Genomic DNA, 25,587 nt, shown 5'->3' on the forward strand with positions numbered 1-25,587 from the left:
GCGCACACGCAACAAAGCGCGCTTCCACATTCTGCTCTCGCATGCAACGCAAACGCGCACATTTATGCTGCCGACGGAGCTCGAACGCTCTCACGCCTGTAACTATGCTCTCGGAGAACCGGTTCTGCTTCGTGCCGTCGCAACAGGGAAGATAACAACACGCGCGTGAACCGTTGGGGGGGGAAGGCGGTTATTCCATCCAACATATGTGTGTTTGACTACCCTAGCTACTTCCCCAGCACATCATGCTGTGACGGGAGAGCAAAGTTATGTTGCACACCACGGTTGGGCAAGGGGAAACATTTCTCAACAGAAACACACACTAGCATCACAATCCGATGCGTTGATTTCATACGTTTTGCTCTTTATTTTTGTGGCAGAGGGAAAGTGGTGAGAACAGCTATCACAAAGTACAAATGTGTGTCTCGCTTACAGGTGTAAGTTGTTTACCGGGCAGGGATGAGCAGCATTTATGGTGTTCGTTTTCTTTGCCTGCAGTTTTTTTTATATGGCCTACAACAATCACACGATGCGAAATGACGAAACTCGAAATTTTAAATTATAAATATTTTGATTGACTTTGTGTCGTAGCGTTCTAAAACATGCGTAATGGGAAAACAACTTAATCAAGCTACTAGCTTTTGAAACAGAGCCGTGAGATCTGTCAAAATAAGATAATCATGTCTAAAAAACAACGGTTTCCATCGTTCCGAACGATTGCGTTGTGTTGACGGGGGAATGGCTCGAACCTGTTGAAGGCTGCTCATCTCTAATGTTTTTACACGTTGCGTTTAGGTGTCCTTGCTCTCTTTATCTATAGCGATTGGTGCATACATAAATGCATAATGCTTCGTCTTTTCTTCCTACATTCGTTTGTGTCAAACCGTGTGCCGTAAGTGCTAAGAGCTTGTGGTGGTTTGTGGTGTATCATTTAATATACCTTTTTTTTTTTCTTCACCTGAATATGATCTTCCCCATTTTGCGATGATCATCTTCATTTGCTCCTATCTTAAACACACAAACACGCGCACACACAGGTGTAACATGTCCCATATCCTAACCAAAATCGTGCGCGCCCAAAGTAAATACAAATATGGCTAAACAGCACACCTAATGCCGCTCTCTTTACAAATTCTGCATATTGTTATCTGTTTACTCTTCTACCGGGAGTTTTAAACTATGCCCCACAACACGCTATCACACAATAACCGAAGAGAATGGGGGGAGGGGTGTCGCTCGCTAAAACTATTCGCTTTGTTTTGCATTGAATCAGTGGTTTCATTCGATCGTGTGCCGAAGCTCAAAACACAACGCCCGGAGCGGTCAATTTCGCTTTAGTTGAATTGTTTTTTTTTCTATGATCATTAATTAAAGTGGACTGTGCTATATCCGCTATTTATGCCGCAGGTCCATAGTAGGTCCATAGTTTAATAATTTGTTCACTATTCCTTGTATCTCCTTTGATGTTTGAGCTATGTGTTAATTGTATGTCCGATTTGTTACACTACAAAAATGTGTCTTTCATATCAAGTGGGGTCTCATATCATTTAATACATGTAGGGTATGCTTTACCGAATCTTTGGTTAGGATGCAATTGTAATTCTGAAAACACGCTTTAAAGCGCATACACGATAGGGGGGTTTGGATTAACCAATACCAATCGCGAGGAGATAAAAATGTAGCTCGAGCTAAGCTAAGCAACAACTTAATGTGAAATTTTAGTGTGGAAATTGAATCAAAGCTTTCTCCTATCTTATCGCTCTGCAAGATGTGTTAGGTGTCTGTGTATCGGTGGCTATGCAACTATGCTGAAAGATAAGAACATATTTCGACCGTTGCAATCCATGGTGTTGCGTTTATGCGTTTTGTTACTATTACTTCATCTCTAGGTTCGTGATCATCACCGTGCGGCGTTCTATTTTTCAATATGTGTGGTTACATTATACACTAGTTGATGGTATTGTTTGATTCATGCTTGACAGCTTGGTTTGCTATTTCTTGATGTATTGTTTCATTTAAGTTGATCATTGTACTACATTCTGTCCCTGAGTTACGCGGTTGTTGATTTACGTGAGTTCGTAGTTGCACAATTTTTCTCAGATTTTACACTTTCTATTAAAAATAAGATGAATTTTTCATAACGAATTGAAAAAAGAATGATAAACTAATAATCTAAAACAAATCATACGAAATCATTCTTGTAGTTATAAACCTACCTTCAAATTTAGGTATTTAGATCGTAAAATGAAATAGTTCACTTCCGCAATACATTAACCGCGTAATTCAGGAACAAACTGTATATTCATTGTTCTATGTTTTAATGTTTAGGTATAGTTTATATCTGTATTGCAGTGTGGAAGAGATTTTGCACTCTATACGTTAGAGTAGAGTTCATGAAAAACTAAAAACACACATGGGCTTTGCCATAATTTTCTGAATCATAGGCAATTTAAAATGTCCGACCTAAGACAAAAGTGAAAATTAGTTACAATGACACTTGGTATAGATATCCATTTAGTGGCTATTTCTAGAAAGAGAAACAAGTTGAAAAGAAACTTTCCAATAACTCAACATAAGCATCATCTGTAACGCTGAACGGAATGAGCAAAAACAATATGATCATAAAGCTGACATATGTCCAATGTGATCGCGCATTGAACATTAAACGTACGCTCAGGGGTTTTTTTTCTGGTTTTGTTTGCATTGATCTATTCTCAGTGGATTTAAGAGTAAAAAGCTAAACTAAAAAATCGTTACAGTTTCTATCAACTGTTCTATATACACATGCATCGTTTTGCGTATTCATATTGACGGGTCTTATACTGCTCCTAGAAACATCGACGCTGTATGCAGCTACTATTTTCGGTTAAATCGGTTCACGGGCGTGTACTAAGTAGAACGAAAAATCATCTGATGACCACACCTAAGCGTGTGACTTCATGCCTTTACACGCCATGTATCAACCTATGCTAAAGTGTAGCGTTTGATGTTTCGTTAACAAGATCCATTGGTATGACGATAATCTCGATTTCAGCAATCGATTAGCAGCACCACAACGAACGGTACTCTTACTTAGGGAGAAAAATAAACAATCATTTAATTTTATACATGACACCACGGCGCATCAGCGGTGTTTAGGCTAATCTGAGAGAAGGTATTGAAAAAAAGGTACAAATCGTCTCTCACACAAGTAGGGGCCGACTACGGGAGCGACAAAGAGAGAAAGAGATAATTTGTGTCTGTTTACAGCGTCTCCCGCTCGGTCAAGGTACTTGCTGTCCGTCGCCGCCGCCTCCAACAAGCTAACATAGGTTGTGCCTTCGGCCCTTGACGCGACTGACCAGATTGCATATTTTTAGTGCCGGTCCCAGCTTCAGGCCCATATACTTCATCATCATATCGCTGTTGAGTAGCAGCAGTGCCTTTCCATCGATTTCCTAAAACACAGAGAGCGCAGAGGTCATATTATTGATTAGAAATACGACACAACAACAAAACATCCCGATCGCGCTCCCGGCTTGATACTAACATGCTTCCGGAACAGCTCGGCATGAATCGCGAGCGATGGATCCTGTACGGCAATAAACTGTATCACATCCTCGATCGTCCAGTCGGTCGTTGGTCCGCGAGGCATCTGGGGCGTCGCAGGGACAAAGGATGGCACTGATGACACCAGGGTGGGCGGTGCGGTCGCAAAATAAGCACCCATACCAACGCCACCCGTGCTGGCGCAGGCGTGCGGACCGGTTGGGGCCGCATTTGCCATCGTTGGGTACGGGGTAGAGGACGCCGGTGCCACCACTGGAATCAACGACCCGGGAACGGAGGTCATTGCGACGGCAGCGGGGCCCAGTGTGCAAGCACCCGGCACCAGCGGTGAAACGATCGATGCCGGATGATACGGTACAGCGGCTGGCCCTGCCGGAACCGGCATGGTTGCGGTTGCTGCAACGGCGGCCGTTGCTTGTGCCGCTCCCACGCCAACCGTACTGCCGGTCTGCACTTCCACCTTAATTGTAGTCGTGCTGGTTGGTGTCGTAAGCGGTTTGCTATTGCTACCGACCGTGGACACGCTAGCCAACGAGACCGGTTGACTGACTGGGGTGGTAGCCGCGGTAGAAGATTTGTGTTGATTCACTGTAGACGATGTGGCCATTGTCGTAACGGTTGTCGTGCTAGGTTGTGGTTGATTTTCTGAAAGAGAAAAGCAAACAAAACATAGGTTAGCGAACATGTCCAAGAAGCAATTGATAGTTTTACAGGGTTTTGCAGGAGTTCTCATAGTTGTGGGACATTTCCTTGACCCTTGCTTGTGGGAGGTGAACTTCATATGATGGAATTTGGACTCTATGCTACCCTTGTTAGACAAGCCCCTTGAAAATTCCTATTGGATTTGTCAAACAAGGGTGCTATTGAGTCCAATTTCCATTGCATTAAATTCATTTCGCATAAGAAAGAGTCAATAAAGTGTCCCACAGCTATGAGAAGTCCTGGAAAACTCTGTATCGGAAAAATAGAAATCACTTACGAGACATTTCTAGCTTTGCAGATCTACTGCCGGAATTCGTGTTCGCTGTTATCTTGACTATCGTTTCCGTAGTGGTAGCGGCTGTCTCTTTACTAGCGGTACTGGTCACCGGCGAGCTTGGCTCATTGCGCTCCTTCTTGGTGGACTGTGGCGTCGCTCCACCGCTGCTGGTGGGGCTTCTGCTGCGTTCCTCTGCATTTCTGCCCGCTGCCTTCGATTCGCTGCTGCTGCTGCTGCTGGCGACGGCCCGGCGCTTCGGCGAAGGGCTGCGCAGATGCGTATCCCTGTCCTTGGCCGGTTCTTTGCCCGGTCGAAGCTCGTGTCCGCCAGCGCTGGACCGTCCGGTTGCGGATGCTTTCGGTGAGGAGGCAGCAGTCGGCGGTGGACTAGCGGCAGCCGCTGCCCGCGGTTCCGTCTTGATCGATCGTTTCAACGGCAACGAGTGTAGCGAACAGTCCTCGCACTGCTCCGGCCCGGGCTCGAGCGTAATTAGCCGCGGACAGGCCTGGCAAGAGGTGCACAGCATTTCGAGAAACTCCGAAACGCCCGCGTTTGCCTTCTGCTTGATGTAGGCGGGTATTTTCACGGTAAAGTTCTTCCCGGCCGCCGTCACTATATGCACGTCCCCTTCGAGCCCGAACAGCAGCGGCGACAGCAGCGAATGGTCGTGCGATGCCGCCAGCACCTCCTGCAGACACAGCTTCGCCAGCGTTTGGTGGTTGGGCGCGGTCACCATCGACGGTAGCTTCGAGCTGTTGATGTGCGGACCGCCCCTGCACCGGCTGTGGAAGTGGGCCGTCACCAGCGTGGCCGGTTGCATCGTGTCCGGCGAGTCGGACACCATCGCGAACGACGATCGGCCCGCCTTCGACCGATGCCCGCTGCCGTCCAGCTTATTCTTCTGCCCGGGCGGTTGCATCGGATGGCAGCTGCTCGCACACCACCCGACGGGGAAGATGTCGCGCGAATCGTACCGGCACCAGTAATCGAACGCACCGCGCCACCCATCGAACGTCACGTGAATCTGATCGTCCTTCACCTCGTTCACGGTGGCGCAACAGATCAGCTGCGGGTTCTTCTTGTCGACCGCTTCCAGCTTCTGCCCGACCTGGAACAGATTGCACTTCGGGGTCGGCGGCTCGGGCACGAAGATGTCGGCCGGTGCCATCACGGCACCGTTCAGCGTTTTCGACAGAAACGTCGGCCAGCTGCTGGCGTTCAGCCGGAAACCCAGCGGCGGCTTCAGCATCTCGCCCGACCGTTCGCAGTGCCCTATCGGGTGGATTTCGTTCGAGTCAACCAGTCGCCAGAAATCGTTCTTGTTGTCGCCCCCGTCGAGCCGGAGGCGCAAACGGGAACCCAGCACACCGACCACGGTCGCGATGCAGGTCGAGGTGATGTTGCGGGGATCCAGCGCTTCCAGCTTCATGTTGATTTTGAACTCGTTCTTGGGCGGTATCTGCGCCTGCTTGAAGCATTCGGCCGGTGCCGGCACGCTGCCCGACTCCCGCAGATACTCCGACCAGTCAAACACGTGGAAACTTTCGTACTGGAACGCACCGGTTTGCGTTGTGGTGACCGGACTGATCCGGCTTGTGGGCTGTGCTGAGCGTTCGGTCGCCGGCCGACCCGGGGACAAATTGCCGCCTCCCCCCTGACTTCGCCGACCACTACCACCGTTTGAGCTTCCGTTGCTAGGGGTGTTGGTGCTGCTGTTGCTACTGTTATTATTATTGTGATTATGACTGCTAACGTTGTTATTGTTGTTGGTGCTACCATTCGCTACCAAGTCTTCGGTCGGCTGCAGCAGACCGGCCGCCCGTTTCTTCTGATACTTCTTCAAGCAGAATGTCGAGCAAAAGTTGGGTTTCGGGGCGTTCGCCCGCACCACGTTCCCGCACTGTATGCACGTCCGCTTGCTTAGCTTCCGATACTCCATAATGCACGATTCGGAACAGAACTCCTTCTTGATGCCCTGCATTGGCAGCACATAGTTCAGCGGACTCTTCACCTCCAGGCACCAGCCGCACGTCTGGGCACCCGGCACACCCTTGCTGCCGGAGGACAGCAGGTTCGGATCTTCGGTTTTACATACGATAGTGGCGATGCTGCCGCTGCTACTGCTGACGGACGAATTGTTGCCGCTGGTACCATCCGATAGCCGCTTGATGGATTTCGCCACTACTGTATGCGTGACACCCTTTGTGCCTTCTTCCGTGCTGCTGCTGCTGCTGCTGCTGTTTACGCTTTTCCGGTCATTTGTTTTGGTTGAACTGCTTAAGCTGGATGATTTCGGACTATCCTCGTTGTTGTTATTGTTGTTGCTGCTGTTGTTGCTGGTACTGCTGTTACTGTTGCTGTTGCCTTTGTCAGCGGTAGTGGAGTTTGTTGTTGAAGAAGCGGTAGTTTCGTCCGATTCTTTCTTCTCCGTAGAGGATTTGTCACTCTTTTCCACAGTGCCGGTCATGGTCGAAGCCCGCTCACGGATGAATCACACCGGCAACGAACAAAAAATAAACAACTGTGCTTACGGTTGGACTAGACAGCAAAGCAATTTCCTCGGCAGCCGATCCAAGAAGCCGTCTCCTTCACCACGGCACAGCCGCAGCGGACAGTTGCTGGTTCGACATTCGCCAAACGCTACCACCCGCTCATAGTAATGTCATCATCCGCAAGGACTTTCGATTCGCGTTCCAAACAACAGCACGTACCAACCGGCGCACCCCGGGGGTAATGGTGACCTAGAAAACGGGCTAGTTTGTGCTGAAAACCGAAAACCGTCGCTAAAATGGTTGCGATCGCGAATTATATCCGCGCGATTACCGCACCTCCACTGACCTCGCTGGCCGCTCACCCTATTTTCACTGCACCAACACGCACGCTACCAACTTCAACGCTTCGGTGTGTGTGCGTGTGTGTGCACTAGCGAGATGACGCGCGCGCCCGCCGATCGGTAAAATTGCCAAAATGCTTTACGATATCGCGTTAAATAATCACTATCGATAGCATTACGTTAAATGCTTACACTTTCGAGCGCGACATGTTTGCCTTCTTCTATGGGTGAATATAGAAATCAGCGTTATTTTTCCCCCGTATCTAGAACGACCGAAAAAGCAAGCTGTGTTTCTTTGCTATTGTTGTTGGCCTAGTGATGGGCATAGCTGGGCGCCATTTTGAATCCCAAAATTCTTGAGGTAATTTTCATATTTACTTGGTTTTTCATAATCCACATGTGCCATCAGCGATGCAAAAAGATTAAAATGTTATCATTACGGAGCTGTTTTAAAGATAAAATATATTTAACAAAACCAATCAAAATATCGGGTAAAATTTTCGCACTCCTAGATAAAGTGTGTTGCCCATCACCACTTCTAACCAGCGATGAAACAGACGCTGTCATTCGACGAAAAAACTGAAAGAGAAATAGAATCACCCCAAGGTAGAAAAGAGATAGGGCTACGCAGTACATTATGTTTACGCTATGTAGTTCAGGTGTTAACAATTTGCAATTTGTACCGTATCTGTTCGTACTTTTATTATTTTAGCTCATTTCATATGTTTTGCTATTCGCTTTAATAATTGTTGCTTTTATTGAAAACTACTAATTTCCTCATTACATATTTCTCCATATTGTCAGGGCTTTACTAATCATTTAAGCAAATAATTTCATAAGTGCGGTTCAATGGACCACCGTATGCCGAGCGGCCAACTTTTTAATTTGAACCACGTTGCTGAAAATCGTTGACGTTTTTGCTTTCTAAAAAATGGCGTTCAATGCGTTGCATCATAAAAAATATCATTTTTTATGTTGTTGAAGCAAATTCACAATTTTATTGCGTAGCTTCTTATACAATATACAAAATGCTCTAAAATCTGGAAGTTTGAATCGCATCTTCTATAACACTTTTTAATATGTGCGCTCTCTTTAATTTATATCATAAAAACAAAAACTTTTCAATCTGACTAAGCAAAATTCACAATTTGTTCAACTTTTATTTTTACCGAAAATCTCACCAGAACCAACAAGTTTCAAAGAAAGGTACAACAAATCTTCCCGCGGTTACAACCAGGATGAAGCCTTCTCGGCTGGTTCACTGTAAACTGTCAGCTTCCGTACCATTTTCATCCCGAATCCGCCTGAAAAATGCGTAGGTGTGTGGGCTTCACGTTGCCACTGTATGTGCGGTACCGTTTCCGGTCGTGTCCATCGGAGCCGTCGTCGTCGTCGTCGTCGTCGTCATCGTCATCGTTGTCGTCATCGTCGTTATCGGGCCGAGTCGAGTCTGCTGGCGCGGATTGGATCCCGCTGCCAGAGGCCAAACGTTTATAAAAAGGGTATTCACGAAGTGGAAGTCCACGATTCGCTGGAAGGACGTCGTGGAAATAACACTTGTTGAACCTTGGGAGGGAGTTCCTGGCTCGCCGCTAGACCGTTTCGTATCGGTGAGTTGACGGTGGTGGCTCATTCTAACGGTGCGATTTTCAAAAAACGGTCCCACACGGCCACGTGAACGGAAGCAACTCGAGCACAGAGTTTACCCCAAACCCTATACAGTGCACTTTGTTAGTGGTCTAGTAGAGCAACTATCGAAAACGTGTGTGAATTTACTATCTTTGTTTGATAATTTGTTTGTTTGTTTTCCAGTGATTAGAGGCACGAGAACGTTTGTTTTACATTTAGAGCAACGTTCCATTGCTAGTGCATACCTGTTCAACCTGCTGCATCAGATACATTCCGGTTCTGTTCGTTCCGGGTTGGCCGTGTGCACATTCCGACGGTGTAAAATCCGAAACCTCTCTTACATTCCTTTGGTTTTCTTTTTGTGCAGACCACGTGAGTGCATTGCTGAAGCATTGTTTCGTACCAAGGAAGTTACAGTTTCCGTACGTTCTGTTGTGTGAAACTCAGTTTTGAAAGACTTATGGTGTTTGAAAAGTGAACAGAAAACTTGTGAAATTCCGGAAGTTTGAAGTCCAGTGTGTCTCAACGCAGCCGTAGTCGAACGTTTTTGGTGAATCTCAGTGACATTGCAAACGTAAGTATAAGTAGGAAATATACAGAAAGAGAGACAGAGAGAGAGAGAGAGAGAGAGAGAGAGAGAGAGAGAGAGAGAGAACGTTTAAAAATATTATTTATGGAATGGTCGAAAAATGATATGAAATGGGCTAGGGAAGACACGCATAAACTCAGAATCATATCGTCTCACATTTCAACGCTTCCGTGTGTTTGGTACATAAACCTGAGAATAATTTCTTTAATGTTTTGTGATTTTTATTAGGTACACTGTCCCAGTTCTTTACATTGTATAGTTTAACTAAATGTTTTAATTCAAAAGCGTTCGAATTGGATGTATATTTCATCATGAAAAAATATTTAATTTTTAAAACAATTATATTTTTCAAACGAATTTGTTGAGTTTGTATGAAAGAAAAAAGTAAATGATCTTTTTGAATTGTTAAAATACTTGTGGCTAATTTAACATTAATTGAAAATATTGCAAGTTCTCATTTGGCTGTTGCTTGAATTTAAGCAATTATAAAGCAGTTATTGAAACATTTTATATATTTTTAAACTTTAGATTAGTTCCCATCCAGTAATCTTCGTATAAGTTAAATAATAAATCCGATTTTTGAAGGAAAATGAAAATGGTGCAAAAGGCACAACTTTTAATATAAAATAGAACATACAGGCCCACGACAAAATTTAATAATCTATATTAATTTCTTATAATTCGAATATAATGCAAACATGATTATTTTCAAGAGTGTATTTTAGATTAAAATATTAAATGAGTATTAATATGGAAGCAAGTTTATTCTAAAGAGCATGTTTTAAAATAGAAAATTCAATGAGTATTAACAAAAGTCAGAAGAAAAAAATCAATATGTTGTTTCCTACATGAAATTACTTTACCGTTTTGTTAAAAGAGCTCCAAAATCTCCTCCCCAAAAATAGATTAATTTGAAGCTTCATTCAAACCCAACCAAAAACCTTATCTCATAATTTTCATTCTAACTTTGTTGGAATGTTGTTGAATTCAAAAATATTTAAAATCTTCTCATCTCTGGCTTCCGCCCGTGAGGAGCGCAGCCTTTGAATAGAATTCTTAGCTTACGAAACAACGGTACCAAAAGTCAAAACTCTCCGTTTAAACTTCAAACCGACTTTGAAAAGCTTTATTTCACACTCAAACACACCAAACCCGAACAAGTGGTTAGAAATTTCCCCATCCTTCTTCGTTCCGTCGGATGAATTTGTACTGTAAAAGCGAAAACTTTTAGTTCATACATACTTGGGGAAATTTTACCAAAAAGCAATGTTAAATAGGGAGAATGAGAAGAAGAAAAAAAAACACAAAAAGCAAACCCATCGGAAAGCCTGATCGGGTGCATATTTACATTCTTTTGGGCAAATATTTTTTCCACTAACCAAACTCACTCGGCCCTTCGGTAAATTGGTGCTTAGCTAATAAAACATTCCAATCGTAACCAGCAATTCGGTGCTTTCTGGATGGCCGAAGCGTGAATCCAGCCAGTGGCGATTCCTGATTTTTTTTTTATTCGCCATGCCTCATCGGAATGTTTGACCTGTAAAACAATAAAAGCTTGTGCCTCGTGCCGGAGGTTGGGTGGATTTTACGGCAAAGTATGCCACAAATTAATGCCACTTAAATGTGAGCTCTCCTCCAGTCACACGGGCAAAGTCGATACAGGCAAGTGTGATAGAAAGTGTGACGTAAAACCACCGAGGAATGTATATGTGCGAGTGCAGGGTAGCTAATTTTGGGAAACTTTTTCCCGCGTGTTTCAACATGAAATAATGGTGAAAAAAATAAAAAAAGCTCCTTTGCACGAAAAACCCCGTAGCGTGGGGACAACCTGAAGGGACTTTTCTTATTCGATAGGGAAATTTGGAAACATTTTTTTGGGTGTTCAAACGGTTTCCCCCTAAAAATCTTGACCACCCAAAACTGGGAAGCAGTGGAAAGTATGCGTGAGAATAGTTTTACGTCAAAGCACTGCTGCGGAGTGAAAGATCACTTTCGGTGAAAAGACCGTCCCGTCCGGCACGTCCGGCATGTGAGGCATCTTAGACACGGTGGGGTTGTGTGTCCGAAATAGCTCCGAGCAACCCTCCAGCAGTGGTAACGTGGTTGGCACGTTGAGATACTTCGGTAGCAGATTTCGAAAGCTCACATACTGCCCGGTACCGGTCCCTCGGTGGCATTTCCCGGTGCTGCGGCAGGTCGGGCAGGTGCGCCCGGTTGGAATTTGATTTGCTCAAGCCGGTAGCTTCCTTTCGGAGCCTCTATCGACCTGTGTGTTTAGTTAAGGTCGGAACGTGCACGAACCCCAAACGCTGAACGGCGTCCCAAATGAAGCCGTGAGCCGTGTGGCAGGTCCACCGATTGACCCTGTGAGCGTTGACCGTGTGCTGCCGGCGGTGTTGTCAACCGCAAACGTGCGGTAATCAGGCTACAAAATATGGATTTTTTTCACTACGGGAGGGTTTTTTTTTTATATAAAACGAATATTTTGGCGATAAATTAATTTACGATACCGGCAATTACTGGTGTTACCTTGTCGGGTTTTTTTTCTTCACAACGAGTGCGAAACATTATCACCCGCGCGTGCGGAAAGTGTGATGATTTTTTTTTAATTTCATGTAGTTCTGTCCATGTCGAGAATGTATTTTTAATGCTTTTAAAATTTTTCATCCATTTTGCCTCATAGACACGAACGACGGGATCGATGGGTTTTGGGTTAAGTTGTGAACACGTCTGACAAAATTCTCTGAGAACTTTTGCTATGGACAGTGAACACTTTCATTGGCTTGGGTCGTATTTTGCAATTTGTCTTTAATAATCGTAATTAGTATTAATTATGTTTCCTAGCTGAAGTATTCACTTCTAATTTATCAGTCACGCAGTCAATCCGAATATCCAAAGTATGTTGTGATCTATTTAAGACTATTTGAGTTAAATTCTTGCTAATTACGATTTATATTCGAATCATAGATTGCTGATTAACATATTATACGAATAATATGCAATCTATAATACGTATCAGAACAACTATGAGCGTGGTTCAAACTGAAATTTCTTGTAACTAAGCTTATTTTTAATATGTTCCATTATTATGTATATTTTGATGAATAAATTAAGTAAATAAATGAAATTAAATAATATTACGTAAATCTCAGTGCTAAAGTCGAAGCATTCAGTATAGTTTCTTAAATTGAAGCTAAGAAACTTTGTACTATTGAGCCAAAAAATAGAAAAATATCATTTCAATATCATCTATTTAATTTTTACAAGCTTTGAAAACCCACAAACAATTATGTTTACAATATAACATGTTATATTGATGCCGCCAACTAGGCCATTCTTAAGCGAAATATAAAAATGGTTATGAAAGTTGAGAGAAACTCGTTTAGAGCAGCCGTCACAACAGCGTGAGCGACTTAAATCTTGGGTTTCGGTAGGGTAGCATGTTTTACGCAAGTAACTAGACGACCCAGTCTCTGAAGTCCTTTTGAACCATCCACATGGATCAAAGTGAGAAGATAAGCCCAAATTAAGAAGGCAAGTTGACGTGAAGCTTTATCGGACATTTCTGCCTTAGGGTTAAGACCGAGAATAAGATAACAATTGTTGCGGCGTATGGTTAAAAAAATGAATAATTATTTAAAATACTCAAGCTAAACGTTTCATTTCACGAAAGGTTGTCATAAACTGAAATATTTTATTTCACAAATACACAAGTTGACAAATCATGGAGGAATCACTTTTTTGTAAACGATTTCCTGGATTGATAAGGATGTCATACGTACGAAAGATAGTTTTATGTTATTTTATTTATTTTTCCACATATCAGTTCCTTTATTGTTCATTCTACAACTTGGTTGGATCATCTAAATCTGACTTTCAAAGGGAAACCTTACGAGGAAGAAAATCTTTTGAGCCTTTTCTTTGTTTATCTTGCTCCTTCTTTTTCCCCAATGCTAAACGATTAAAGATACATACTTTTGCATCAAGCTATCAAAAACAACAACACCAACACCATCCTCCTCTCAACTGTGACATCTTCCGTCGGAAGTATCCACCCTAATACCACCACGGTGTCGTTCAGTACGCAACTTGCATCCCGATTGAGTCTGTTCGAGATTTATTTATAAATTGGCGCCCCTGCGCGTTAGCCGGCCTGCGGCCTGACTGAAGCATAAAACTTCACCGCACCAAACCGGTAGCCCACATTGGTGTCCACCATTCCCGTTAGCTTCCGTGCTGGACTGACGCAAATGCCCGCTCTGGCCGGCCTGCGTTCGGCTCGATTAGACTCGATGGGGGTGAAAGTTTCGAGCGGAGAGATGATTATGAAAATCGATTTCAATATCCTCTACCTTTGGCGCCCTGCGGGAAGGACTTAAATTTGGAGATCCCTCCCCCACTTCCCTGAGGCATGCCATAAATCAACGCTTTTGATTGATTTCCTGGCTGGCACTAATTCCGCGAGGGAAAGAAAAGAAAGTGTGTAAAATATGCAAAGTACTAGCTTCACGGTGTCGATCGTTTCCGCTCGAGCGCGCCTTGAAAATTATCGAACATTTTTGCCAATAAACTCGCTACACGCGGAAAGATAGTGGTGGCAGATAGTTTCGAGCCAGCGATAAAGTTTAATGAATCGGTCCCGCCGGGCAGTTTAATCGTCGGTGTCACAATCAGCACACCAAAGCTTTGGATACTTCCGAACACTGGGGTACCTCCTGCGGGATGTTGGACTGTCTCGATGGATGAAAATCGCTCTACTCGGGGCACCGGATGGGAAATGGTTTCGCGGAAGCTCGCTACAGCGTTAGCGCTACAGCGGCACGGCTTCATCCCAACAGCGGTGTAAACAAGTTTGCTGCCGTAAGCTGGTCGGCAATTCAATTTCCCGCCCCTGCCCCGTACTGCTAAAGTGCCCTGCCCTGCTGGGGAGTGGAGTGTGGGGTCTGAAAATGTGACACTTACCCTAAAATGGTTCGTTAGCGAATTTGCGTCGCCGCCAGCAGACTGTTAAAGAGTTAAACCGATGGCCGTGCAGGTGTCCGTGCACACGCACAAGTACGGTTGGTAAATTTTTGGGGTAATGGATCGCTTTTTCGGTGAACCGTGTGAAAAGGTCACCAAGAAAATGGTCCATTTGCATAGGTAAAGGCGTATAATCGGGTTGTCGTTGGTTTGTTTCGTTTTTTTTCCGTTTCTGTTTCATCGAAGACCATCCAATAGGGAGTTTCTAATCGGTCAATCGGTTGGATGAAGCAGGGGGTAGCTTCTGCTCACCCGTTTCTCGTTGACGCTTCGATTAACGTCCTACGTCTTTGGCTGCAACGGAAGGCTTTCGCACGTTTGAAGTGGATATTTTAAGATCAATCGATGATGCGCTCGAACGTTAATAGATTCTTAAGTATTTCGTAGAAAGCGTTTAACGGGGAATCATGAATGATTCACATTGATATCGATATGAATTCGATATTTGATGGGTGTATAGTTTTTTTTTAAATTCAATTATAAAACTAACAGAATTCAATTATAAAGGAACAGAATTTGAAGTTTGAATGCTTTATTTATTCAATTCAAAAGCTCTTCGTTTGTACAGGTATTTCATAATAATGGTTTGAACTTGCATTGAAATGCGACCTTAAATAAATGAAACGTACGCGTACCTAATGCTGGAGTAGCCTCCATCCTACCCATAAAGAAGACTGAGCAGCTTAGCTACCTACAAACAAACGGTACTGACTGCATTAAAAAAACCAACCCTAATCTGAATGCCACGAAAGCAACGTTTTAACAAGATCAAAAACGATAAAATAAAGGGTTCTGCAGCATGTCTCTTTACGCTGGCATATTTATCCTTGTCGCTGTACTCATAACCTTGGTGGAATAGTAGCCTTCGTGAATTACTAGGAGGAAATGAATGCACAAGCGAAAACAACTATGCAACTGTGAGAAGAAAAAAAACAAGTTTAATTCTCACGGACATTGTGGATGCACCTTTCGTAGCCTCGTGACAGCGAAAGAATCAGAACATTATTAAAAAGCATCTGCACTTCGTATAGCACCGTAAAGTTAGCATGCAACGCCCGTAGAATAGGGGCGGGAATATTTTTCCCATTTTAGTTGGAGGAAAACTTTACCGGAATATGAACTCAACAGTCGCATGAAGTCTACACTTGGAAGAGGGAAAATTTCATTTCACAAGTATGCTACATCTTTGAAATGAATAGTCGGACACTTGCCGAAATCATCTCCGACGATTAATCTGGGGCTGTTTTTCTGTTGAATATTGATTTTTGAGAGCACGCGAAACTATTAAGAAACATGACAAATTTTAACATTAGAGCAAAAATTGGTTGAAAAAAAAAGATAAGCTATTGCAGTTTTTGAAACCATCTAATGGAGGCGCATGGCTTGGATTAACATGCATCGATGGAGAAGCCTAGTGTTTTGTACATTTGCTATAATTTAAGATTATCACACGTAGGGCTATGAAGATAAGCAGTATTGAGGTTATATATTACTTTATTTTAGCATATTTTATTACGGTATTAATTACATCAGAAAAATGATTATTATGATTATTTCTGTTTGGCTTTTCAAATGAAGGGTCACATGATGGTGCACTATTTGCATACCTTCAGGCGAATAAATTATTGGATTTTATTTTAATTCATTTTTCAGTATTTTCATGCATTGTTCATGTCAGGTTTATATGTTGTAAATAAAAATTCACATTCTTTCTTAAACCTTTTTTTATATCCCATTAGTGTGTATTAAGAATCTTATTATTTTCTTATCTCTACACACATGTCCATTCACGTCCATACAGGACTTCGTCTTTTACAAAATAAAATCCCCATTCACTTGTGAAGTACAGCAACACCGGGTGGAAACCTAGACTTACAGCAACAAGTGACCGTTACCGGACTGTTAAGCAACGGTGTGTTTTGCCCTGGATGTCTTGCGAGCCGTAACGAATTTAACATTAATCCGATATTGTCAAATGCAAACGAGGTACCCGTGGCCAGTAACACAGATACCATTAGTATGCGAATTTCTCTTCCCTCAAAACAATTTCTGTTTAAATTTCCTGCATCTTACTCTCCCCTCATTCGCTAGTACGCTGATTTTCAACCATTTTCTATTCTTTTCATTCGCAATACTCACCCACCCCAAAACGAACCTGGCAGATAATCGCGCAAAGTAGATCGGCATCTCCGATTGTGCCATTTTATTCGCTTCTCGTTCAGCCGACGGAAAATTGCCCCCGCCGCTGCAAATGGACGAAGGACAGGCAAAGTGGCCATCACCACCGCGGCACCGTAGCTGCGGTTGCTGCTTGTGTGGCTAACCGAGGCAGGTGGTTTGTGTTTCTTTTCGGGAGGTGTAATTGAATTATGGTTTGCTTGCGGTCGGGAGTAACTTCAAACGTTCGTTGTGCGATTCAAAAATTCGTGGAAATTTAAGATCACACAAAAACAGATCGCACAAAAACAACAGCTTGCAGCCGAAGTGGTTGAAATATTGTTGAAGCAGCAACAGCAGTTCGGGCTTGCTTAAAGCATTTCCCGGCTTTCCACTTTCCAGCAGAGTCGAGGTGAGTGGGGATTAAAATAGAACTTTTGCGTAAGTCACAGCGGTATAAGCTGCTTCCCGGCTGTCCGGAACCCGCCCGGCGAGCAGTAGATTAATCAAATTTTCCGGTTCACCTTCACACCGACGAGTCACCGACTTCTTGGTGCACGGTTGACCGTTCCAAACAGTCAAGAAGTCGCCCCAACCGTTGAACCACACGGCTCGGGGAGCGTGAGCAAAATCGCACGTCCACTGTAGTGCTAGATGCTTGCTTCGTGCCGAAACGACCAGATAAAGTTGTTATTATTATTTATCTCCTGTGTGTGTGCGCCTTATTTCCGGCGCCTCGCACAGCCTCGACCAGTACGGGCATCTTCCAAGTATCGTGCTAAGCTCAAGATTACGACAGAACAGCTCGTCTGACCAGTGGACGGTGAAGCCGATGATAAAATGCGGCTCACGGCTGTGAGCGACCGCCCAGCCCCAGGATCGCATTCCGGTACCGGTTGTCTGCTCAAGATGAGTAGTTTTCTGCGTCGTCGCTTCCTCAGCCGTCCGGTGGGAGGCCTTTTCGAGAAAAGGGCATTTAACCCGAGAAAAATCCCACCTAACTAAGCTTTATTAACCTTACCACTTTGTATCGTTTTGAAATGCGTCTTTTCTCCATCATTGACCTCTTCGCTGACGTGCCGATAGGACGAGAAGGATTGTTTCACACCGTACCCCTTGTAACAGCTCTAGAAAGATTGCTCCCACACACACACACACACACACACATCTACAAAGACTCTTTCCATCACAACTGTTGCACACGATTTGCCCTGCAGATCCAATAAGCTCATTCACTGGAACTCTCTACTTGCTAGGGAAGTTTTTTGCTCGATCTTTCCGTATCTTTGCTTACCAAGCAATGAAGAAAGCGAGTGCATCTTCGGCAGGAAAGACGAAGACGCTGCATCGTGAATGGAACGAACAGCCAGACATCCTGCAGGATATTTCCACAACCCAGGATGGTTCTGCATGGTTCCGTGAATTGCTTTTAGGACGTCTTTGTTTTGCTGTATTTTTACACAATTCTATATTTTTATCACCGCCCGGAGACTTCATTTTCCAAGCGGCAGCAGGTTGGCGTGTTCACACGCTGATGGTGTTCGCGTTTGTTCTAGTGTTTTGATTTTTAAACATTTATGTTATCCTGTTACGCTGCAGGTTTGGGCCCGGCGGGAGGTTATTGAGTCGGATGTGCCGTTCCGGTGTGCAACCGGCTTCACCGGCTGTCTATTCTCTCGCCGGGGAAGCAAAATTGATTGAATTGTAATATTTTGTAAACTTTCGCACGTGCATTAGGCGGTATGGGATGGACTGGTACGGGTAATAGACAAAGCACGTGTTGGAGTTGTGGCAGGAGTTGTCATATCAAGGAGGTATTTTTCAACACATTTTTCCATCCTTAGTACATTATGTTCTTGTTTCACTGTTTATTGCTCCGTGGCAAAGTTTTAACAGTTATTGTTCCTTTATTGGTTACATGTTTTATGATGTGTAAAAGAAAAAGTTTATGAAACTTTAATCATCAATCTGGGAATTTTAAATTGTGTTAAAAAAGAACCGTAAGCTGTAAGAAGATGAATAAGCTTTAAATGTAACTAAACATATGATAGGCTTATTCTACATCAAACAAACTACCGTTAGTACTGTATAAAGTACTACAAATTAAAATGTTTTAAAACAATGTACGGTGTTTGTTGAAATATTCATCTGAAAATTACACAATTCTTTTTCAGATTTGCTACTCAATGTTTAGAACCAGCTAACGTACAATCAGTACCTTAAAGCTGATGCATCTCCCGCTCAATCCTGTCGTCAATAAGTGCTGTTCGAGTTAAAGCACGTTTCAACTCCGCCAGCGTTGACCGTGAAGCTTCATGGCTGAGCTAAGTAATTAAACAGAGAGGCTAGAGCAGTGGATATGATTCACCTGGTCTGTAATGTACGCATCCAACTAAAATGAAGAATGCAGGAGTTAAGGTGAATGCGGGATTGTTAGATTAAATGCGAACAAAAAGAGCATCCTGATAGGATATTGTAGATAAACATTGCATTTTCTTCTACATGGGTGGTACCCTTACACTAAAGGATGTGTGTAGTGGTAAGGGAAAATGAAGGTACATTTCAATTGCATCCATTCCCTTGTGCATTCGTGGAATATTTTATATCATTACGCAAGGGATTAGTTCGCAAGCTCGTGGACAGTATTTGGCTTACTTTGAGCGATAGTGAAACATTTTGTAATGAAAAGGTTAAGAATATATAATGAGATAATAACTAGAATTTACTTCCCAACATTTACAAACCGTCTTATTGTTCATAATGTTAAAGTAGTTAGCTTCATTCTTCAGAACGTATAAATGTCATCAGAACACTCGCTCTAATCCTCCTAATGCTTTTCTTTCTCATTTCTAATGATTCCGTCAAGTCACGGTCTGTCGCCTTCGATGGTGTGTGCCACACATGCATGAATGAATCCAGCTTCCCATTCCAGTAGCGCCTTCCTAGCATTCGCTATTAGAAGTAAGCACCCCCGGTACTAATGGTGACACACTTTTGTCTGAAACATGCTCCCTTTTGTGCTAAAAACCATTCAATCAATATCGCCCCAACTGACTGCTCAGCGGGACGATGACGTGCTTGAGCGGCAAGGAATTATACATAATTATGTGACTTCAACCTCAGACTGCCTGCTTCTCCCTTTTTGCCCCTGCCTGCTGCCCTTACAAAACCCTTCCCGAAGCAAATCGCTTTATTGTGTGCGTGCGTGTTTGTTTGGACGTTCAGCAACAGCCGCCGTGTTGAGTGCTTTCACTTTCCCGAAAGGTTTGCGCATAGATTAGACGGGTTCGAGGTAATGCCACATATAATAAGCAAAACTTGGTGGCTTCGGCTCAGGCAGTTAAATTCGTTGCTTGCCAACACGTACCGCTTCAATCGGTTAGTCTGATAAGTATGTGTGCAAAGCCGTGACAATTCGCGAATACAACTCGTGCAGCGTATGGGAAGCGCGTGTGGGAAGTAAAGTTTGGCGCTAGACAGATCGTTACTGCTGCTTCTGCCTTACGGCTGAATGGACACGTTTTGTAAGGAGGCAGTGAGGCATCATATACGTTGTTAAATTGGTAGTAATAAGGGCATTGTCCATTATTTGCATGCGGACAAAATAATGAAAGCCTTGCAAGAGGATTACAGCGCGAAATGTCGTTTCCAGGCAGTAAATTGGGTGGCCACTTGTGGAATGGTTTGGGAATGCAAATCACCCCCCGAGCGTGGGACTTTGGACTTTTCCGTTTCGTCCATGCTCTCAATTAGTGCTAAGTAAGAGAGGTCGTCCGAACATCGACCGTTCGGCAAACCAATTATAATTTAAGGCTCCACCACGAGCCAACTCAACGCAATCAAACCCGATTAGGCGGTCAAGGAAAAGGCTTTTCTTCTGAAACACACAACTGTGCATAGACTTTCGCCCGTACAACTTTCTCGTGCAACAAAGAGCTGTACCTTCACCACAGAAATATGACAGTAAGTGCTAGAAGATTCTATACCGCTGTCACATTCCAACAAGTTGCCGCTTACGCAAACCGAAAACACATCCCGTTCCTCCCTCGTAAGCTCGCAACCGAAGGCAAAATTAACATCCGGGATGCGGTTTAGCGTTCCGAATCGTTTTGTCTGTCTCCGGTCGATTGAGATTGTGGCGGCAAAGGCACACTTCCCGCAGGGAACATCTCATCCCAACCACTTTACCGATCGGGGGGGGATAAACTTGAGCTCCCGCCCGCTTGTACAGCCACCTCTCGGTCGCTGCGATGTGAATTGGACCGTTCCGGCTCGTTCATGCACGCTAAACTGTGCTTAATTCTTTTGCAACGATTTTCATCAATTCCAGGAACGCGATACAGCTGGATGGTGTAAATAAATCAGCTTTCTGGAGACTGGGTTTTTGGTGTCCTATTCTTTGCATTTCTCATTGGCTCTCCTTTTTATTTACTGCAAATGCGAGGGAAGTTTTCGGATTTATTGGAAATACCGCGTCCAACATCTCTGTTTGCTGTTTGCGTTCCGCTTTTCGGCCACGGTATGATTTAATAATCGGCCAGTCGATGGTGGTTTAGGTGGTGTGAATGTAACGCGATAGCAGCGTTAAATTCGTCGAATGTCGAAAATTTATATATTTATTCATTTCTAAGCTACTCTCCAAATGCCAATTGTTTGTGGATAAATAAACAGGTTTGTGAATGCCAATAATTTGTTTCCCCAAAGTATCTATAAAGATAGACGGTAAATAGATAGACCAAATAGATCTAAACAAACGAACAAAACGAAAATCTTTAATCTAGCTTTTTCTTAATTATAACGTATTCGAGGAATGTGAGAGTCGTTGGATGTTCGTGGGATTACTTCACAACGCATTTCGCCCATCAATTGAACCAGGCAATTTAACAGGTTCAATAGTAACAGGCAATTTAATTTAGATAGGGAAAATTGTGAAAAATCCCACAGCTTGAATTGCCTATTTTTATATGACTTCGTTTAAATGAATAAAATTAGCATGAGCATTAATTTATATCGACTCGATGGCACGATTTGTAAGTGCATGAACTGTATAAATAAGCAGAACAGAGATCGAATAACACGCCCAATAACGTGCTTTTATACAGCAAATTGACACAACGACTTCCTTTCATTTAAATTCAATTACAAATCTAATTATAAACTGATTTCACTGTGAGAAAAATGTATATCTACCAACGATAGTAACAACATATGGATTGTTACTGTATCGAACGAAATTGAACATTTTTAATCTGTCTACAGTAACTGTTTGCGTTACTGTTTCCATTAAGACATATGTGCGAGGATTTAAAAACAAATCTAAATACCCTAATCTAGAGATAAAACCAGACAATCCGATCCGCCAGTCTTTCCGAAACCACTTACTACACCAAGCAACCCACACTCTCGCTGATTCAGACTGATAAGCAGTCCGTATCCTCCATTGGCGCTGTCTGGGCTTCTCCGTGGGCGATTATGATTTATCGAACAGTATTCACTCTCGGTGCTATTTTCGGCAAAGTTCCGTTAACGCCTTAATGACCAACTGTCAACCAAGCGGCAAAGTGCGCACGATTGCCTATGATCTAATTAATAAAAACCACCGATAACGCGGCTGTAATGCTTGTGTGGGAGCGCGTGTGTCTGTGAAGGAAGGATCGCGGGAATTGCCCTCGATTGTCACGTGAATTGTTTTTGTTTGGTTTATTTTCTATTCCACGGGCACATACATGTCGAACGCGTTCCATAACGATGACATAAACGCTTATCGAGCGTGTTTTGCTGGGCGCGGACGCGGAGTTATCTGGTACGCCACGCGTGATATTGCCCCGAAAGATCGTAAACGCACTATCGTACGAGTTTTGGGAAACCATCTAAACCGGCCATCTGTGGGTGAACGCTGTGGTTGAACGCTCTCTCGAGCTAAAAGCACTTAGGAAATAGGCAGCAGAGGAGAAATGCATTACAACGTGAGGGGAACCGACACGTTGATTATTAAATAAGTGCGTTAACAATAATGTAGATGAGCAGACACACCTAGACATCAAAGAGACAAAAAGTTCCATTCAATTTTTCTTATGCATAGTTTGTTCAACTTTCGTATCTTCAGTATCAAGCACCACTTCAGTAGCTCTCAAAAGTCATTTCCTATCTTTTGAAAATAAAACTTACCGAAACAATATTTGGTAATGAATTCATTAACACATCCTTTATTATCAACCAGTCAAGTGCAAAGCATCATCAGGCGAGGAAACCGAGCAAGTGAATAAAACGACCTCTCAAACTTCTGGCCAAATGTTCATATTCTTGAAAGCGTTGATATTACCCCCTTGTTCCCTACCATCTATCAAAACGAGGGACACCCACCAACCGGTAACGGCTACAAAGTCAAGTCTCATTTACCCCCTCAAAAAATGGAAAAAAAGGGTAACGGAAAACCATCCTTCCTCATCCCAGCGCTCATCAGCGCCATTACGCCAACCATCATCAAAGAGATTAAAACTGATTAATTTCATTTACAGCCAACTGTCAACAAGCTCTTAGCAGTTTGGGCAAACGAAAAGTCGCTTCCTCCTTCCCGTTTCCACCCTTAGAAAAGGTAAACAACTTTGCCGATTCCTGTGGGAAACGAACAGGCCGAGCATGCCACCCGCTTGGGGCTGCCTTTTTGGCACGCATCCCCGCGCTCTGCCAGTGCGCATTTGGTATACCGCTTATACGGTGCGGAATCGCTTTGGAAACCGATTCGATTGTTGCCAATTGTTTCCTCCTTTTCCTTCCGTTGCTGGAGCATGTTTACTAATTGTCTGCAAACAGGCGAAATGCGCATTCGAATTTTTACCGCCCGCTGGATTTATTGAGTTTCGCCATATTTCCTCGAATATCATCGCCGCGTGTAATCCGAATTGTCAACGTTCGCGAAATGTTCACTGGGTCGAAAAATCGGCACAGCATAAGCATTTGAGTGTAAGTGAACTTCTTTCGCTTTTTTTCTTCGAACGAACAGAATATGGCGAAGCATCGAATGATTCGTGCTCATTAAATGCTTATAAATACAGATTTAGTTTTCATTCAATCATACTTTTTTTTCTCCTGACTGGGAACGATAGCAACCACTTTTTTTCTTGCAGCAAATTTGGCTCCCAACCATGAAGCGATGCTTGTTACGAAGCAGATAGCTTTATTAGCAAGAATTACCCTGATCCATACATTTTTAAAGCTTCTCACGTGGAACAGCTCCAAGAATTAGATTGCCCATTCGGCGGGGAACATTCCGCTTGTGTTGGAAGACTCTGACTCTGGCTGCAAAGGAATTTCCCCGTGGTATTTGAGGCTGCGGGATGAGCAGAAATAATACCACGCTAGGAACACATTCAACTGCCCGCATTCTTCACTGGACTGTGCGTGGAATCATTCCTTTCGCAATGATTGTTTGTAATTGAATTGCGTCAAGCGCGAGCTTCACGCAACCGTTGGTCTTCCACCAAAGCTCCGGTACCGTCTTCTTCAACCGGCTCGAGTTCGAGATGGAGATTGCTGCGTTCTAGTGCCCGTACATTGAATTGGTTGTGCCTTTGGCGTAACATTGCTTTGCATTGAAATGGCTGGCTGTAATTGGTTTTACGATTTATTGGATCGAAGAGCTGAGATGAGTACCACGAGAAGTAGGTACAATCGTAGGTAAGAGTGTTTATAGATAGTATAATGAAGCTTAACAATGAAATTTTTCTTAAAATGTACACCTTATCATATAGAAAGCAGTAGTGGAATATTTTGTGGTATCATATTAGTCAAATTTAACCAAAAAGTATTGCATTTTGCAAAGACAAACAAAAGCTGTGTTTTTTTAATTATTTAACAACAGTAAGAGATCGTCAAAGGATGTAATTCCTTTTTTTTAAGTAAAGCTAACAAATGTGTGAACAAAATTTGCTAAATATTTTACTCTCTAAAATGTCTGTATATTCTTCTTGATATATATCTGCTAGTTAAACGAATATCTATTTGTATATTTTATACTCCAACATTCGTTCCTAAAATGTTCCGACGCACCTGATTCGTCCAATTTGCAATAAACACTTGTAAGATTTATGTATACCTGCATCGGAGTATTTTCAATAATTTTTTGGGTCATTATCGGTTTCAAAACTTTGTACTTCCACTTCAAATTGACATGGGTTGGCAGTAGAAAATCAATAAATTGTGCACCCTTCTGTGTTTCAATGTACTAAATATGTATCGTAAAAAATGTCTTTTTCGACACACATTTAGTCTATTTTTCGTGTTTTCAGTATTTTTTAATCACTCACGACGATGAATCTTATTTTACTATAATTTTAAACAATTTTAATCCCTCTATACCATTACCAAATGATTCATAATCTAATAATTAGAAGCAATGTTTAAATTCAGATTATATTGTAAATATAACTGAATCCCTGCTGCTCGAACAGGTTAAAGTAATTACACCAAACACCCCACGTAGTAAACCACCAAATCTGATCCTGGTAGCGTTGACTCATTACCACAATCCAAGAATCGCTTTATACACACCAATTAATCCGACCGAATCCGACCAGATCACCGACGCATTTTTTCGGTGCGAAAACAGGGAAGTGAAGGCTTCGCAAATCCTCATTAATTATCAATAAAGCCGCAGCTCTGTTTTTTTTCTGTTTGTTTGATATTTTGCTTATACCTTTGCTTGTAATGAAATTTAATATTTTTACTCCATGTTCAACTTTTGGACTTTTGGGACGGTTACAAGCGATGTAAGCCATTGTTTTCTTGAAATAATTTTAATTTTCACTTCACAAACGATGTACAGTGTAC

General features: G+C 43.0%; 2 protein-coding genes across 7 annotated transcripts in view; one reads left to right on the forward strand and one right to left on the reverse strand.

Annotated features, from left to right (window-relative positions):
* Positions 1–343: 343 nt before the first annotated feature.
* On the reverse strand, positions 344–7,685 carry LOC120898439 (polycomb protein Scm). The gene is made up of 3 exons (XM_040304287.1): positions 4,529–7,685; positions 3,530–4,194; positions 344–3,437 (listed from the first exon to the last, which is right to left on the reverse strand). Exons 1-3 carry the CDS (start codon positions 6,993–6,995, stop codon positions 3,303–3,305), a joined length of 3,267 nt encoding a protein of 1,088 aa, XP_040160221.1. The 5' UTR covers positions 6,996–7,685; the 3' UTR covers positions 344–3,302.
* Positions 7,686–8,863: 1,178 nt separating this feature from the next.
* Positions 8,864–25,587, forward strand: part of LOC120895354 — a 34,762-nt gene continuing 18,038 nt past the window's right edge. The window contains exons 1-3 of one of the 6 annotated variants that reach the window (XM_040298644.1): positions 8,864–8,971; positions 9,174–9,266; positions 9,358–9,564. The gene's annotated coding sequence lies outside the window, so the exon portion shown is untranslated. Of the gene's footprint in view, positions 9,124–9,173; positions 9,565–25,587 lie in introns of all 6 variants that reach the window. The other 5 variants (XM_040298640.1, XM_040298643.1, XM_040298642.1 and 2 more) reach the window with 5 other exon arrangements.

Source organism: Anopheles arabiensis, chromosome 2 (assembly GCF_016920715.1).
Source record: "Anopheles arabiensis isolate DONGOLA chromosome 2, AaraD3, whole genome shotgun sequence".
Lineage (NCBI taxonomy): Eukaryota > Metazoa > Arthropoda > Insecta > Diptera > Culicidae > Anopheles > Anopheles arabiensis.

Excerpts from the sequence above, each read along its gene's own strand:
- LOC120898439 (XM_040304287.1), bottom strand. The coding sequence starts at position 6,995 with ATGACCGGCACTGTGGAAAAGAGTGACAAATCCTCTACGGAGAAGAAA. Across the intron at positions 4,195-4,528 it reads TGCAAAGCTAGAAATGTCTC|AAAATCAACCACAACCTAGC; the intron begins GTAAGTGATTTC and ends TTTCTCTTTCAG. Across the intron at positions 3,438-3,529 it reads CCGAGCTGTTCCGGAAGCAT|GAAATCGATGGAAAGGCACT; the intron begins GTTAGTATCAAG and ends TCTGTGTTTTAG.